This window comes from Podarcis gaigeae (genome assembly GCF_964106915.1).
Source record: "Podarcis gaigeae genome assembly, chromosome: 1".
In the NCBI taxonomy this organism is placed as follows: domain Eukaryota; kingdom Metazoa; phylum Chordata; class Lepidosauria; order Squamata; family Lacertidae; genus Podarcis; species Podarcis gaigeae.
Genome location: NC_139678.1, coordinates 116,056,544 through 116,074,908, shown reverse-complemented (window position 1 = coordinate 116,074,908; position 18,365 = coordinate 116,056,544). Strand labels below are relative to the sequence as shown.

Below are 18,365 nucleotides of genomic sequence, written 5' to 3'. Positions count from 1 at the left end.
GGTCAGGGAATCCCAAAGTCTAAACTCACAGACCCTGGCTTATGTCTCGCAGCAGGACTCAGGACACACCCTGGACTTCCTCTGTTTCCCTCCCTGTGTCAAATTAAAGATTGTAATCTCCTCAGGGCAGACCACCTTGGTCTGATCCAACAAGGCAGTTTACATAGGTATGCATATGTTGCACGTGCTCCAAACACTGAATTCCACACCATCCCATTCTAATAGGCTGTTTGCTGTAGAATAAGTTTGAACCTTATAATGTGAGCAAGCCTGACTCTTCTGTTTTCATAGCTCACGTAAGCCAGGAATTTTCCATGGATACTATTGCAGCGCTAAGGCCTAAAAGGATTATCAGTAATCAACTGACGTTCAAATCCAAAAGCTGTATCAGCTAGGCTATGTGGTAGCTGCATTAGGTAACAGGGATGATGGGAATTGTAGTCCCAAAACATCTGGAGGGCCAAGTTTGCCTATGCCTGGTGTGCATCAATTCCTGTTCTCGGACCCAGCATTTCCTCCACATCCTTATCCTCCTTCCCTCAATCCTATGCCTCTTTTTTCTTTTCTAGTCCTCTTTCCCTTCACTTGCTACTTAGCTAGTCTGTAGTCCCCTACCTTTCAGGGTGTTCACCTCCTGGGCTCAGATTTCAACCTCATGTCTTAGTACCATGCTTGCCATAGCTCTTACCAACTTGAATAAAATACTGGGGGGGGGGATGTAAGCCCCATGCATACCATTTGAATGGCAGTCCCCATTAACTTTGGGGTGTAGGCGAAGCCCCTCAAATGTTTTATTGGGATGGCCGAAGGGACACTGGACCCTAGGAGTTGGCTGCGATGGCAAGTAGTCCATATTGTTTCTAGCCTATTGTTTCTCCCACTGTTCAGCTGACAGCTCCTATTTCACCAGTGACTCCACCGTTTGCAACTACCCCATGTCACATGGGGTTCTCAGCTGACAGGAAGCTCCTGGAATGGAAATGAATCCCAATGAAAGCTCTCTCCTAATCTCTCTCCAGGCAAATTTGACCTTCATTACACCCCATCTATCCAAATATCTTTAAAAGTTAAGTTCCGAGTCAAATTAGTTTTGCCATTTCATGTTGCAGGTGCCTTATTTCCTCATCCCCCCCCCCCCCGGTAATTCTGATAATGCAACAATAGGGTTTGCAGGAAAGGAAACTATGGTAACCAGCTAAACATCATGAAGCAACAGCAGCAGCAGCTATCATCTCAAAGGAACAGAGTGTGTTCCTGCACTTCCAACGCCTACTGCCGGTACAATTCCTCCTCGCTTTCCTTATTATCTTTGTCCTAATTAAACAAGGTTCTCACTACCAAACTGGCATGGGGGACGATGTCTTATTATTGTCATCATCTGTTATAGGTCTTGCCGTTAAGCAGGTCCTACTGTTTGTTTAGCTGACTTTAAAGGTAGCTTTTAACACCTTCTGGAATTAATTAGGAATTTCCTGTTCCTTTCAGCTGTGAGGAATTTCTAATTCACACTGCAATGTATTCGATTACCCTTATATCCCCTCACCTGCGATCTGGATAAAAAAGCAATAATCTGTTCTGGCCAGAGTCCCCACCCTGCGCCTCTTTGATAAACTTTGCTGCTTCTGGATGCAAAGAACAAAGAACAGTGATCTTAAACTAATATTAATAAACAGTTTGCATTAATTTCAACGCATCTCCCAAGTTCTATTCTCTTTGACAAAAATCCACTCTCTTCAGTTCCATGGGTATTCACTTCGAAGCCAGTAATCCAGTCTATTAAACACTGGATTGAGACCAATGAGCCACAGAGCAAATGCATCAACACAACAGACTGCAGCAGAATCCTACCACAGTTGTCCACCCATGCCAGTAACGGCTGCTTCCTGAAATACAACCTTGAGCTTATTATTTTGCTTCTAACTGCAAGGGCGGAAAGCAAAAGGCAGATTATCTGCCTTGACTGGTTTCAGCTAACCACTGTACCCCTCTGATCTAGCTCAATAACGATGCCAAGAATCCACCTGGCGTAAATATAAAACAACAATCTATCAAGCCAACCATATATCAAAGCAATGCCATAAAAAGGTAAAGGTAAAGGTACCCCTGCCCGTACGGGCCAGTCTTGACAGACTCTGGGGTTGTGCGCCCATCCCACTTAAGAGGCCAGGGACCAGCGCTGTCCGGAGACACTTCCGGGTCACGTGGCCAGCGTGACAAAGCTGCATCTGGCGAGCCAGCGCAGCACACGGAAACGCCGTTTACCTTCCCGCCAGTAAGCGGTCCCTATTATCTACTTGCACCTGGGGGTGCTTTCGAACTGCTAGGTTGGCAGGCGCTGGAACCAAGCAACGGGAGCGCACCCCGCCGCGGGGATTCGAACTGCCGACCTTTCGATCGGCAAGCCCTAGGCGCTGAGGCTTTTACCCACAGCGCCACCCGCTGCCATACCAGTAACTAAATGCCAGCTCTCAGAAGAAATGGCATATGGCATTTCAAGTATATATGTGTAAGCTTTGGCTTCTGAAGAAAATCCATAACTGTTGGTCAGCCACTGGGAATAGTGTGAACACTTCACGTACAGACTAAGCACAGATACAGTATTGACGGACTTGCAATGACATATAAGAGGATGAGGCAGTGACTGGTGTGCACATGGCCCAGGCTTTATAGACTTTACCTGTTTGCCTTGCCTCTTCGCAATGCACAACAATAAACATCGCTTCTGGGATACAGACAACAATGCTCCAATTTAATGTGGTTTTTTTTGGAAATGTAAAAGCACACTATTCATGTATGAACTAAAAATGCAAAAACACCTCTGCAACACACAGCCATAAAAGAAAGAACAGGAATATAAACCATATACCGCCCTGTTAGGCCTGAAATCCGCAGTAGTTGATGCAAACTTCAGGGAGTTTTGGAGCATGTGTGCTTTTATTCCCACCAGGAACTGAATCTTTCGAACAGTCAGGCTGGGGAAATGCCACACGCAGCAGCATAATATATCCTGAAGTTATGAAAAGGTATAAATGCTTGCATCCAGGTTTGACACAGCTTTCTTATCTTACGAGATGAATCACCCACAAGGAGTGCTTTTCTTGGTTGCCATGGCATTCTAGACTTCAAACTGCTAACCTAAAAGGCCACTACTAGCACCCAAAATTTATGAGCGGCTGTTGCATTCATGCCCTCCCCAGAGATACACTTTAGCGCATACTATTCTCCATTCCACTCTGGGTGAAGTTGATGGTCTCCTTCATCCAGTTTCCAACCATGGAAATAGAGGAAACAAGACAGGGAAAAGTTAGGAACCCTGAAAGACCACAAAAGGGTGGACGTGCCCAAGGATTAAGGCTTTCTGGGAAATGATATATAATGAAATGAAAAAGGTATTTAAATATACCTTCCTGAAGAAACCAGAGGCCTTTCTCCTGGGCATGGTCGGCCAATTGGTGTCAAAGAAGGACAGAACATTCTTTATGTACGCAACAACAGCAGCAAGAATACTCATCGCAAAGTATTGGAAGACACAAGATCTACCCACTTTGGAAGAATGGCAGATGAAGGTGATAGACTATATGGGACTGGCAGAAATGACTGGCAGAATCCGAGACCAGGGAAGAGAGACGGCGGAAGAAGATTGGAAGAAGTTTAAGGACTATCTTGGGAAATATTGCAAAATTAATGAAGGTTAGAATGATGTTGGTTTAGAAATTAAGTGGTTCTCAGCTGTAATGATTAAGTAAATTGGAGGGGGAAAAAAGAAAAGAAAGGTTGAAAATTAAATGAAAATCAATGGTGAGGATTTGCTGAATTAATAATTAGAACTGGAATACAAAAAGGGGAGGTATGAGGAGGTCTGGGAAGTAAGTTATAAGAAAATAAGTGAATGAAATTTTACTTGTTTTTTAAATTGTTTTTAGTTTTGTACTTTTCTATATCTGTTATTTTTTCTGTTTGTGTTTTGTTTTTATTACTGTTTTTTGTATAATCTTGGAAATGTTAATAAATATCTTTTAAAAAACAAAACAAAAGGGAAAGCACTGTAGAATTCCTTCCTAGTCATATGTGTTAAGAGACTGTGTGAACATCACCTATTATTTATTTAGCAGAATTCCGGCCCACTCTTCATTAAAAATAATCTCAGAATAGGCTCCGATATAACAAACACAATAAAGCATTAAGTTATATAAGGCAAATAGAACACCAACACCAGTATTATACAGATAACCCCCCAGCAACACCAAAATATCACCCAACATCTTTCTTTGACTATATATTTTCACTGGCCACTGTAGCTGTCCATAACATGTGCTATAAAACAGACAAATCTAACGAGTTAACATACAATAAAAATACTGCATTGACAGGTCCAGAGGCTTTAGTAAATGTTCCATGCAAACTCCAAGCAAAATTAGGAAAAAAAATATGTTAATGTTTCAGATATATGCAGGATTAAGGTATGATCAAGGCCACTGAAAATCAACTGATTTACAACACATCTAACTGCACAGGGTGAGTTGTAAGAAAACGAGACCTTGATGCACTGCGGAAGGAAAATATTAACATCTACAAAAGCTATTATGTAACAAACTGACAGAGAAGGTCTAGTGAGAGTCAAAGACAACCTTCCAGTTGCTAAGTTACTCATAACTGATTCACATATGCTTTGAGGGGGGGAAACAAGGGCACCAAAAACTTTATAAATCTTACTTTCAGAAATCATGTTTTAAAAATGATAGGAAGAGGAGGTACCCCAAATACTTTACGGTTCAGCTTTTTTGCATGCCCCCATTATTTTTTACCACATAGATTAACTGTCAGTTTATGATTCTGGTTTTTATATACAGTGGTACCTCAGGTTAAGTACTTAATTCGTTCCGGAGGTCCGTACTTAACCTGAAACTGTTCTTAACTTGAAGCACCACTTTAGCTAATGGGGCCACTGCGCCGCCAGAGCCCGATTTCTGTTCTCATCCTGAAGCAAAGTTCTTAACCTGAAGCACTATTTTTGGGTTAGCGGAGTCTGTAACCTGAAGTGTATGTAACCTGAGGTACCACTGTAATATGTGCAGCTTATAAGGAAATAATTAATCAGTGATCTAGTACACCAAGCATGAAAAAAGGGTAGTTAACACTCCCATAATCCATACCTATCCTGTCATTTCTTATGAAATGCTGCATTTGGGTTTTTTCCCCTTCGAACCAGGTTTGATCCGGATTGAGAAAAAGAGTGACCTTTCAAGTTGGTTATGTGTGCACAGTCTAAGTGAAGCACATTTGCTGGAACAGGCTGTTGCTGATGCCTGCTCACAACACAATAGCCAGTTTATACAGGGCTTCAAATGATTGAAATGAGTCAAAAGCTTAGTACTGAGGCCTGTGACTCATTTATTCTATAACGGTGTGGTAACCTTGGTGAGAAAGGTTCTCCATCTGTCAACAAAGATCCTGTTGAGAAACTCCAGAACAATTTCTACCGTCCCCATGTACCTGCCTAGAAAGATAAGAGATCTATTTGCCTTATTTTCTTCAAGGTTACATTTGTCAGTCAACATTTAAAAAGTACACCATACCAGAATGAGCCCAACTTCTGGTAAATATCAATAAAATCCACTGATCTTGCTGGAAGCGAAGATCAGAAATAACCACAACAGTGGTTTTTAAACTCCCAACTCTTAGTCAGCCCTTTCCACATGAACTTGCCTGCTGAATAATTCCATGCGCTCTTAAAAGTTGCTTCACGCAGTAGTGGACAGCTATGACATCAAGTGATGACATGGCTATATGAATGGATCATCACAGACCTTTCTGTCACCTCAGATGCAAGGCTTTCCAACAAAATCAGTTCATACAACCAGCATCATTAGGCAAAGCCTTCCTCTAATGGTGCACTGTAGATGTCTGGTAATCCAAAACTTTAGAAGTGCACCGGAGCAGTAACCCTGCAGATGTTGTTGGATGCCAAATTCCATCAGCTCAGTGTGCATGATGTGCTACAGAATGCAGAATGAGAGTGCCTCTTCCCAGATGGTTTATACACAACACTGGAAGACCACCCTGATTATGTCTTATTTGTTCACGCAGAGGTTGAAACCATTTACGTACTGCAATGCACAGAAACTCTTCCCCAGTGTTTAATAAGCTCTCCCCACATGGATCACAATCTTGACACATGGCCAGAATGTCTCTGAGTGAAACGCTCTTTGATTTGCTAGTAACTTCATGGAGAGGACAACACGTTAGCTAAAACTGGCACAGAGGCTGGATAAACCAGGGAGCCAAGCCAAGCCCGAGAGGCTTCTGCTCAGGGAAATGCAGCTAAGCCCAATAGAAAACGTGACAGTTGCCTTGAACCCAACCACGCACCAAATCCTGAAATCCTCAACCTCAGAAAGACAGTAAGAAGAAAAATGAACTATGAACAGGACAATTACTGAAATCCATTTGTGCAGAACACGTTGTCTATTGTACTAGTCTATGTTAGCTGTATTCATGTGTCTGCAGTTGTGTCTCTGGCTGCAGAGATTGGGAGGACAGAAACAGTAGTTTCTATGCATCAGAAAGAATGTTGGACAACACCAGGCACAGCCAGCATGGTGGCCAGCAGACGTTGAATTCCAGCTCCCATCAGCATGGCCAACAGTCAGGGATACTGGGAATTGTAGTCCAACAGTATCTGGAGGGCACCACAATGGCAACCTCTGCATTAGACAACCAAATTAGCCTTGTTTTTTCAAGGGCAGAATACGTACATGAAAGGTTGAGGCAATTTAGTGTAAGGAAGTTCACATTACTGGGTTTTGACAAGTTCGAAAATTTGGCTGAGGATAATTTAAGATGGCAGTTCTGTTAGCAAGCAATGGTTTCATCACAGCAAGTTTCAAGTTGTGGGGGTGGGAATGATGACAAAGATGATTTATTTATAACAGAAGACTATACAAGCCAAAAGCATACAACAGCTAGACTGGTGAACAAGTTGGATAAAGTTGGTTTCTGGCTTCAAATTTTCAAAAATTTGACCAGTTCAGAAGTGTGCGATGAAATTTTTCATATGGAAAAACAGTGTCATTGCAATGTCCTGTCACTGCACACATGCAGCATCGTGCCTACTTCCCTACGCCTGACATAAGCTTCCCAGGCTTTGGGAAGGAGGTGCCAAGCTTTGATACTTCAATACTCTAATTTACCAGGAACATTCAGGAGACTAGTCAAATCCCCCTAGTCCACTGACCACAGTGGACCAATTATAAAGATGGCACTATCTATTCTATAATTGGTTGATGCTTAACTGAGCCAGTGTGGTGTAGTGGTTAAGAGCGGTAGACTCCTAATCTGGGGAACCGGGTTCGCGTCTCCACTCCTCCACATGCAGCTGCCGGGTGACCTTGGGCCAGTCACACTTCTTTGAAGTCTCTCAGCCCCACTCACCTCACAGAGTGTTTGTTGCGGGGGAGGAAGGGAAAGGAGAATGTTAGCTGCTTTGAGACTCCCTAAAGGGAGTGAAAGGTGGGATACCAAATCCAAACTCTTCTTCTTCTTCTTCTTCTTCTTCTATATCTTTTAATGCACACTGACTTTTGTATAGATAAAACCAGTCCTCATTTGCACTGGCCTCTCACTCGTCTGCATTACAGCTGAATAAAACCATAAACTTAATGGGAAGGCTTCTCCCTTGGGAACCTGAACAAGAGTCAGTGTGTGTTCTCCGGGGGTCAGCAAATGTTTTCAGCAGGGGGCTGGTGCACTGTCCTTCAGACCTTGTGGGGAGCCAGACTATATTTTTTTTGGGGGGGGGGGAATGAACAAATGCCTCACAAATAAAACAGAGATGCATTTTAAATAAAAGGACACATTCTACTCACGTAAAAACACGCTAATCTGCGGGCCGGATTTAGAAGACGATTGGGCCGGCTCCGGCTCCCAGGCCTTAGTTTGCCTACCCATGTCCCACACTATCTTGTATCTGCTGGTGGTGTTGCCAGTGAGAGTGACGTAAACTCCTGCACTTCTAGCTTACTGCTGCAGCATCAAATGGGAAGTGCTATTAAGCTGTTCCACAGACATGCAAGATGGACATGATTTTGTCTAGATATTAAGACTGTATCAAAAAGCCACTGAAAGGCTCTCATACATTGAGAGATGACCCTGATGGGCTGAACAGCCTATTTGTTATTCTTCTCTTTAAAAATAACAACCACTACAAATGTGCTTTTTAAAAACCATCACCTACACACACTGTGATCTGCAGAATAATGCAAGAGGGTGGTGTTAAGAAAGGCCCCTGTTTACAATTCCAGCAGCTTTCAATTTAAACTTTTGGTAGAGCGAGGGAGATAACAGGAGAGGACAAGTATTGAAAGTAGAACAGGGAGAGAGGTAAAGTGAGAAGATTTAAAATAAGCATTTCTAAGTTTACAATGCCCCAATATTTCAATTGCCTGTTAAGTTAAAGGACTTTGAAGGTAGAACTAGGCCACAAAAATATAATTCAGTTAAACCTTTATTTCAAGAAGATTCATAAATAAAAATGGAAAAGAGCTAATCCTAATATTCCCCTCAAGAGTATTCATAAATATTCTAATAGCCTCAAAATGAAATATTAATTACCAACCTCAAAGCCAAAGTGTACGTTCCAGGTTGCCGTTGGCTTTCACGAATAAGATAACTTCCCTCTGCTACGCTCAATAATTGATCTGCTTCTTCTCTCGATATCCTCCCATGGAACCTGAAAAACAAAGCCCATCTTCATCAGCACAATAAAAGAGTTGTTTCGAGAGAAACGCCACCAGAAAAACACAAGCCCTCAGCGCTTTTTCATTTTAAAATACAAAAATAGCATCCTTCCTTTACTTTCAAGAAACACGCAGCACACTCAAAGTCAGCCCTGAATACAGTTATGTTAATTTCTCTACTTAGCATGCAGCTGGCTTGATCATTTTCAGCTGGTAGTTCTTAGTTATCAACTTCTTTTTTTATATATAAATAAAGCCTAGGGACACTGCCACCCTATAGGCCAAGTAAATTCTGTTCATAAGGAGCACTTATCAGCTTGATTTACAGAGAGGTGTAAATCTTATCTTACATAGCTTCTCATTTGATATTAAGGTTGCATATCCTTCTCAACAATGAGCCAGACTGACAGCATGCCAAGACCCTAAGGACAGATCTTAAATTCGAATAATCATCTCTGTATACATAATTTACATACGTTTCCCCCAGTCATCGGCACAACCCATCTCTCCCTCCAACGTATTTGCTTTCTGTCTACTGACCCAATGGAAACACCTCTACTATAATGTAGCATTATTGTCATGGCAAGTCCCCCCCCCCCTAAACACACACATCACAGTAAAAGTCACCCTGGAAAACATCAATCCAGTGAATGCTGTATGTGGCAAATGCCAATAGTCACATTTGAACACTGACAATCCTAGATGAATATTATGAACATCCAAAGTTTCAGAGGCACACCCAGTGAACGCTGACAGTTCCCTCAATGAGATCGTCAGTGTTCACTCGTGTATTTCTGGCAAGTAGGAGCATAAGGCAGAGTGTGCTGACCATCACAAAATCTGTCTGGGATGTGAATGTTGACATCCAACAGTGTACATACTGCAATGAACTACGGTGTAGAAAGAGACAATACTGTTATTTTATTGAGATCTGCTTTCCTCCTCAGATACTGCACAAAAGTACACCACTACAGTGGTACCTTGGTTCTCAAACACCTTGGTTCTCAAATGCCTTGGTTCCCAAACACCGAAAACCTGGAAGTGTTCCGGTTTTCAAAGGTTTTTCAGAAGCCGAACATCTGATGCAGCTGTCAGCTATTGTTTCTGGGGCACCTGCACCAATCAGAAGCCGCGCCTTGGTTTTCAAACATTTTCAAATGGATTTCCTGAACGGATTAAGTTTGAGAACCAAGGTACCACTGTAAAATCCACATAAGAAATGACAATGAAATTCTGTAAGAGAAAATGCCTTTAACGAAAAGCATTGTACATACAAAGGGCAAACATATAAAGAATGGAAAGTGTGGTATAGCTAGGCCCTGATCCAAACTTTTCCTCTGCCATAATGCTCTGCAGGTGATATTTAGCTATGTCACTAGCACACCTTCTGATATACTATTTCCCATGTGCAAGAAGTCAACTTTGGGAGTCACAACCGAATAATAATAATAATCATATATTTATACCTTGCCCATCTGGCTGGGTTTCCTAGCCACACTGGGCGGCTTCCACCAAAAGATTAAAAATACATTAAAACATCAGACATTAAAAACGTCCTTAAACAGGGCTGCCTTCAGATGTCTTCTAAACATCAGATAGTTGTTTATTTCTTTGACATCTGATGGGAGGGCGTTCCACAGGGCGGGCGCCACTACCGAGAAGGCCCTCTGCCTGGTTCCCTGTAACTTCGCTTCTCGCAGTGAAGGAACCGCCAGAAGGCCCTCAGAGGAGGTCCTCAGTGTCTAGGCTGAACAATGGGGGTGGAAATGCTCCTTCAGGTATACTGGGCCGAGGCCGTTTAGGGCTTTAAAGGTCAGCACCAATACTTTGAATTGTGCTCGGAAATGTACTGGGAGCCAATGTAGGTCTTTCAAGACTGGTGTTATGTGGTCTCGGCAGCTGCTCCCAGTCACCAGTATGTAGCCTCCTATTTGCACAAGCTGATCTATAACCTGAAGAAAATTTTTCCAGCTTGATTTTACTAGTTGTACAAACTCGCCTTAAGTTGCTGACATTATAGCTCCATAGTTTTGAATTCCACGTTACTTGGCTTTGTTGACGACTCAAATGATCTTCACTTGTAAATTTACAAGTCCAACAAGAATGTTGAAGTCCATTAATTCATTTGGCAACTTTAAACTGCTCTGAAGATACTTTATTTCCAGCCACAGAACTGAAAATTACTTCAATATAAAGGCGTCGAGTTGAACACCAAATGGATGGTTGTGAACCCTTGAATTCCAAGAGGAACAAACTATAAATTTTGAGTTAACAAACAAAAATACCCCTGAACAAAATGTGTGAATGAAATAAAAGGTGACTGAAGAGTTTTCAACTGCTGAAAAATACATATATCAAAATTCTCCTATGATGTGATTGCTTGTAATCTACTTCCCAATTTCATTGAATGGGGAAAGATGAAAATTGGCTATAAATTTCCATAGCCACTCTAAAAAAAAGAAGAAGAAAGACAGACGAGGGCTCTAGTGTGATTTTGCTCCCCACCCTCCTTAAATAAAAGGAAAAAAGAAAAATAACTCACACATTTTGTTTTATTGCCAACAATTCTGCCAAATGGAAGCAGGAATATGAAGTGAAGCACTTTGAAATACAAAACTGCTAGCCTGTCGTCAGATTTGCAGAGAAATCTGACCTGACTACTGAAGATGTGCGTGTCGACATTTCCTTATGTGACCTATTCATGGTCGAGTAAAACTGCCTATGCTGTTGAAACCACCAGTGAAATGCAAAATAATCTCATCTCTGTATCCTCCAAGACAAATTGAGATGTTTTATGAACCCATTGAGAACATGCAGAGTAGCCATTGGGCAAAGTTTTGGTATTTTTGCTCTATTAGACCGCCCTTAGTTTAAGGCAGAAAATTCAGAGCACACTGCATTACTTACTCTCGTCCATAGTACTTCGGTCTGTTCTCTACCTATTGAAAAAGAAAAAAGTAACATCATTTTACCAGAACAATACAGAAAACGTAAAGAGTTCATGTTCTCCCTTAATGCACGGTTTATCCTGTAATTATCTGAACAACAGCTAATAGACAAAAGACACAAATACTGTTTATCATTTCTAGATCTTTTTTGCTTATCTAGAACAGGGTTTCCTAAGACTGGGTGCCCAGTTGTTTTTGAACTACAATTCCCATCATCCCTGACCACTGGCCCTGCTAGCTAGGGAGATGGGAGTTGTAGTCCAACCACAGCTAGAGATCAAAGTTTGGGAAACCCTGACCTGAAACATACGTTTTAAGTTGGATACCACAACTTTTAGTCTTGAAAATCTCTTAGTTTATTAAAAGGGCCACTTCACAACTTATTTCATGTGGAAATCAGCTGCATATGCGAAATTTCGCCATTTCTACCAGCAATCCACACCTGAATTATATTCACTAGTGTCAGGACTGCCGCTAGGTCCCAGCTCACAGAGGACCAATGCCCAGTGGATGTTATATACAAAAGTCTTTATTAAAGTTTAGTTTCCATTTCCAAGCTCTGGGCGCGCAGACCCACGTCTTGATGCTAGACCGGCTAAGTCCCCTCTGACTCACTGCTCCACCCACACCAGTTTAAGATTCTAGCCCGGCTCCACCTCTTGCGCTGCTCTTTCCTGCGCTGGGTCCTTCTGCCCTCTGGGGTTCCCTCCTTCCTGGACTCCTCTGACGCTGAGCCTCCTGAGTCTTGCCCCTCCCTCCGGCGGGCTTTAGGACCTGGCTCCCTTCCCGGGCTCCCCGCTGTGCCGCGCTCCTGTACATTTGAACTTGGCGCGCGCGCCCAGCCGGTGACTTTCCTTCTGACCGTTTCCCCGCTTCCTGATGTGGGTGTTGCCAAACCTGACTCCTCTCCTCCCTCTGGTGGTGAGGACACTGGTCCCGACTCCTGGGACTCCCCCTCCCCACTGCGCTCTGGTGGAGACGCTGGTCCTGATCTCCAGCTGCTGCTCAGGGACTCCCCGCTGGCCCCTTCCTCCTGGGGCTTCCCCCCTGGACCCCCCTTCGCTCTGGCCACCGGCGCTCCCTTCTGTGAGTCCTCCAATTCACTAGAGAGGCTTGTGGAATAACTCTGGCCACTGTCACTGCCTGCGCCCCCCTCGTACTCCTCCTCCTCACTCTCCATTTGCTCCCCCTCCTGTGTCTCTCCTTCTGAACCCCTGACATCCATCCCCCCCTCGAAGCCCCCCTTCCCCCCTCCCCCTCTTCAGGTGCGGGTTCCGGGTGCTCTAGAGTTGTCGGGGTGAGTTCAGGATACAGTTCGTCCCCCGAGGCGTGCAGCCATCGTGAGAAGTCCGGAAAGTCCTCCATGGGCTCGTCGACTGCGATTCCCTCCGCTTCCATCTCCTGGGCGGTGTGTTCGAAATCTGAGGCCGCCCCCAAATCACTCACAACCCCTTCTCCCCCTGTCGCCTGAGGTGCCGCCACTTCGCCGGGTCCCTCCGGCACGTCTCTGCGCCATCCCACTTCGGGTTGGTCCTCCCACCAATAAGATCCCCCCGTGCCAAAACCTGAGAGCGATCCCTCTGGGGAGCTGCCTCCCGGAGCCGAGTCCTCCGCTGACGAGAAACCCCGGAAAGTGCTGGCCGAGAGTGTGGGTGTGAACAGACAATCATCGAAAAAGCCCGCCGGCATAGGCTTGTGCGGGAAAAGTGTATGGAATTCTTCCTTGAGCAACTGCTCCTCCAATGCGTAATCCGGCACCCACCTGTTGGCGCTGGCCGGGGTGTCCTCTGTGGCGAGAAGATATTCAATCCCGTCCTCCCCCCACCTTGAGTCTAAAATCTCAGTGGCTTCGTTGAGTGGCCCCCTCCTCGGCGACCCCCCCTTTTTGGGCGCTTCCCTGAGCGGGTCTGGCGCTGTCCCTGGTGCCTGAAACCTGTGGGGCTCTTTGTAGGGTGTGAGCACTGATCTATGAAAGACCGGGTGCATTCTGGACCCCTCCGGGAGTGTTAAACGGAAGGCCACTGGGTTGATCTGCGCCTCTACTTGGTAAGGCCCTAACTGCTTGTGCCCGAGCTTCTTCTTGGCCAACGATCTGGCCGGAACTGCCTGGGCTGCTAACCAGACCCAGTCTCCTACCCGGATATCTTCCCCAACCCTCCTGTGTCGGTCTGCCTGCACTTTGTAAGCCTGTTTCGCCATCTCTAACTGCCTCCTGAGCTGCTCGTGGATCTCGTGCAACTCCGCTGCCACTGCCTCTGCTCCCTGCGGCTCCCCCACCCTCACTTTCTCCAAACCCGGGAAGGTTCTGGGATGCCGCCCATTGTTGGCGAAAAACGGTGTCACCCCCGTGGACACGTGTTTCGTGTTGTTGTAGGCGAACTCGGCTAGCGGTAGGTAGTCCACCCAGGTCGAGGGCTGCTGGTTCGCTTAGCATCTCAGGTACTGCTGCATGATGGCATTGAATCTCTCCGCCTGTCCGTTAGTCTGCGGGTGTCGTGCCGACGCCAGGCTGACCTTGACGTTCAGGAAACCCATCAGCTTTTGCCAGAAGTTGGATATGAACTGGCGCCCCCTGTCGGACAGGATGGACCGTGGTAGGCCAAGCACCTTGAACACGTGGTCTATAAACAGCTTGGCGGTCTGCTCGGCTGTGGCCACCTTCGCGCAAGGAATGAAGTGGGCCATCTTGGTGAACAAGTCTACTACCACGAGTACTGCCGTCTTGCCTCTCGAGCTGGGCAGATCCGTGACAAAGTCCAGGGCCACCCTCTCCCACGGCTCGAACGGTGTCTGTAGCGGTTCCAAGAGGCCCGCCGGCGGCTGGTGTACTGGTTTGGCCCTTTGGCAGGTGTCGCACCTCCTGACGTATTCCGCGACATCCCCCCTCATCTTGGGCCACCAAAAGTCTCTGGCCACTAGGTCCACCGTCTTCTTGCCGAAGTGTCCCGCGCTGGGCGCGTCGTGCAGCTGTTGCAGGACCCTCGCGCGGAGGTTGTCTCCCGGCACGTAGAGGGCTCCTTTGCGGATGAGCAGGCCGTCGCGTATTTGGAAGTCGTCGTCCCTCGCCGTTCCGCTACGCACCTCCTCCATCTTGGCTCGCGCGAAGGAGTCCGTCTGCAGCGCGCGACGCACCGCGTCCAGGTCCACCGTGGCTGACGCGCATGCCCACGCCTTGGGTGCGAAAATATGCTTGGCCGGCGCCGGCGCCTCTTCTTCGAGATACTGCGGTTTCCTGGACAGCGCGTCCGCCATGATGTTGTTGTTTCCAGGGATGTATTCTATTCTGAAGTCGAAATCTGCAAAGAACTCCGCCCAGCGGATGTGTCTCTGGTTCAGGAACCTTGCCGTGCGCCAGTACTCCAAGTTCTTATGGTCTGTACGGACCTGTACCGTGTGTTTGGCCCCGACGAGGAAATGCCGCCACGCCTTGAAGGCTGCATGTATGGCCAGTAACTCCCTGTCCCAGATGGTGTAGTTCTGCTCCGACTTGCTGAGTTTCCTGGAGTAGAAAGCGCACGGCCTCCAGTCCCCCTGGTGGGTTTGCTGCAACAGGACGGCCCCCACGGCCCTGTCTGACGCGTCCGTCTCCACTCTCATGGGCCTGCTGGGGTTCACGTGTAGCAGGTGTTCCTCGGACGCGAAGAGGTGCTTGAGCTTCTGAAAGGACTGCTCTGCCTGCTCCGTCCAGATGAACTTCTTCTTCTTGGAACTGAGGGTGTCAGTGATGGCTGCTGTCTGCATGGCGAAACCCTTGATGAACTTGCGATAAAAGTTGGCAAAGCCGACAAACCTCTGGACTTCCTTTCGATTGCGTGGGCTCTTCCAGTCCAGCACTGCCCGTACCTTGGTACTGTCCATGGCGAGTCCCTTGTCGGACAGTTTGTAGCCCAGGAAGTCCACCTCCGTCTTGTCGAACTGGCACTTCTCCAGCTTGGCGTAAAGCCGGTGCTCCCGCAGCCGCTGCAGGACTTCCCTGACATCTCTCTCGTGAGCCTCCGGCGACTCCGAGAAGATGAGGATGTCGTCCAGGAAGCAGACGCACTTCTTGTACAGAAGACCCGCCAAGACATGATGCATGAATGCTTGAAAACAGTGGGAGCCATTTTGTAATCCAAAAGGCATAACTCTATATTCATAGGTGCCCAACGGCGTAAACATGGCCGTTTTCCACTCGTCACCTTCCCTCACGCGAATGAGATTGTACGCTCCGCGCAGATCCAACTTGGTAAAGATGCGACCCTTCCTCACCGTCGCCAGCAGGTCATCGATCTTGGGCATAGGGAAGGCTGAGGGCTTGGTTTTCGCATTTAAGACGCGGTAATCAACTACAAGCCTCTTTTGGGGCGTGTCCCGCTTCTTTACAAAGAATACAGGGCTGCCCCCCACCGCCTTGGACTCTCGGATGAATCCCCACTTCAAGTTGTGATCTATGAACTCCCTGAGCTCCTGCAATTCATCCTCAGACATGGAATACAGCTTCCCCGTCGGGAGCGTCGCCCCCGGCAGGAGGTCAATCTTGCAGTCGTAGGGTCTGTGGGGAGGCAGCTTGTCCGCTTCCTTCTCGCAGAAGACCTCCAAAAACTCTTTGTACTTGTTGGGTACCGCTTGCAACATGCCTAAGTGCATCTGTGGTCCGTCTTCGTGCCCCTCATCTTCTTGGTTAACGAGGATGCAGTGTTCTGCGCAGTAGGAGGAGCAGAAGGTCAGTTGACGCTGGTACCATGCCAATGCCGGGCTGTGCCTGTCCAGCCAACTCATGCCCAACACAATGGGCGTGTCTGACAGGCGGGTGACGTTGAAGCTGATGACTTCGCGGTGATTACCAATGCGCATCACCATTGGCGGCGTCTGCTGCAGCACTTGCCCTCCCAGTAGCTCCCTGCCGTCCACCGTGACGACGTTCAGAGGTACCGTCGCTGGCAGAAGGGCTATGCCATGTTGCTGGATGAAGTCCATGCCTATAAAATCTGCATTGCTCCCAGAGTCAATCGTAATGGGGATTTCCACAGTGAGCCCATTGGGAAGTTGAAGGGATGCGGTGAGCTGCACTACTGGTTTGGGTGGGAGGGGGTCTGTGGGCTGTAACATTACTGGGGATTGCTTCACTGACTTGTCTGGCTGGCCCCCAGTGACTCCATTTCCAGCCAGACAGTGGAGTTTTCCTGCTGTGATTCACTCTGCTGAACTGCTTCTGTTACTGTCGCTGCGGCTGCAGTGTGCTTGTGAAACCGCTGGGGACACTCTTTCGCCATGTGCTGAGCACTGTCGCAGATGTAGCACTTCCTGGTCCCTCTAGGAGGCTTCATTTTGACTGCTCCCGGCGTTAGGGCTCTGGCTGTGGACTGAGCCTTAGCACCACCTATCTCCATCGGCTCCTCTCCTCCTCCCAGCGGAGGCATGGATCGAGCGCGCGCCGCTTCCTTGGGAAAGGGGGGTGGTGCTTTCGTTGGCGTGCGGCCCCAATGCACTTCCTCTTTGTCCCAAGAGCGTCCTTCCAGCCTAACCCCAATGGTGAGTGCCCTCTCCACAATGTCCTTGGTGGTTTGGGGTCTCTCCCCCCCTTGCAATTTCGTCTTTCACAGCTCCGTTCAGCCCCTCCCAGAACAGATCTCTGACGGCAGGCGATTCTCTCTCCCACCCCAATGCGTTCACCAATGCAAAAAAACGTGAATGATATTGCCTTACAGTGGCTCTACCTTGTCTTAGTCCGTGAATCTGTTTCCTAGCGATATCCACATCAATCTCAGACAAAAAACACGCATCCATCACTTTAAGGAAGGCACCCGCATCTTGGAGGGCTGGATCCTTATCTCTCCAGAGATTGCACAGCCACGTTTTCGCCTCTCCCCGTAAATGCGAAACAATAAATCCCACTCTTTCTTCCTCATTTTTAAAGTCCTTGTCAAGCAGCTGCAGTGCATATAGTACATCTGCTCTGAAGTTAGGATACTCCTGCAGGTCCCCATTGAAGTGAGACTCAAGGCTCCCTCCTCTGTTCCCCAGCCCAATCCCTTCTGGTCTGGTGGCCGGTAGCCTCTGTGTAGTTAGCACTTCTAACCTGGTTCGCAGATCCTGGCAGGCAGCAGCTGCTTCCTGTTCCTTCTTTCTGGACGCCAAAATTTCTGCGTTCAGCTGTGTCACTGCGTTTTGCAGACTCGCTATCTTCTCTTCGGTAGTCATTTCCCTGGTTTTCGTGAGCTCGCGAAGCACCAATCTTCACCCCTCGCTGCTTTCCCACACTCCACGAGGTTTTAAAATTGGTGGAAAATGGTGAGAGGGGACTTACTGTCAGGACTGCCGCTAGGTCCCAGCTCACAGAGGACCAACGCCCAGTGGATGTTATATACAAAAGTCTTTATTAAAGTTTAGTTTCCATTTCCAAGCTCTGGGCGCGCAGACCCACGTCTTGACGCTAGACCGGCTAAGTCCCCTCTGACCCACTGCTCCACCCACACCAGTTTAAGATTCTAGCCCGGCTCCACCTCTTGCGCTGCTCTTTCCTGCGCTGGGTCCTTCTGCCCTCTGGGGTTCCCTCCTTCCTGGACTCCTCTGACGCTGAGCCTCCTGAGTCTTGCCCCTCCCTCCGGCGGGCTTTAGGACCTGGCTCCCTTCCCGGGCTCCCCGCTGTGCCGCGCTCCTGTACATTTGAACTTGGCGCGCGCGCCCAGCCGGTGACTTTCCT

At 47.2% G+C, this 18,365-nt stretch overlaps 1 protein-coding gene and 1 long non-coding RNA gene across 4 annotated transcripts in view; one reads left to right on the top strand and one right to left on the bottom strand.

Annotated features, from left to right (window-relative positions):
• LOC310833255 overlaps positions 1–18,365 on the top strand; it is a 199,036-nt gene that overhangs the window by 125,032 nt on the left and 55,639 nt on the right. The gene's annotated exons all lie outside the window — the stretch shown is intronic.
• The window catches only part of CHN1 (chimerin 1), a 109,602-nt gene that overhangs the window by 56,712 nt on the left and 34,525 nt on the right, over positions 1–18,365 (bottom strand). For 2 of the 3 annotated variants that reach the window (XM_083711455.1, XM_083711454.1), the window contains exons 4-5: positions 11,643–11,674; positions 8,615–8,728 (exon numbers count right to left, since the gene is read on the bottom strand). Coding sequence is in view for 2 of the 3 variants with exons in the window: in XM_083711454.1 (XP_083567580.1) it covers positions 8,615–8,728; positions 11,643–11,674 (146 nt within the window). In the remaining variant the exon portion in view is untranslated. The remainder of the gene's footprint in view (positions 1–8,614; positions 8,729–11,642; positions 11,675–18,365) is intronic. The other variant, XM_083711453.1, reaches the window with a different exon arrangement.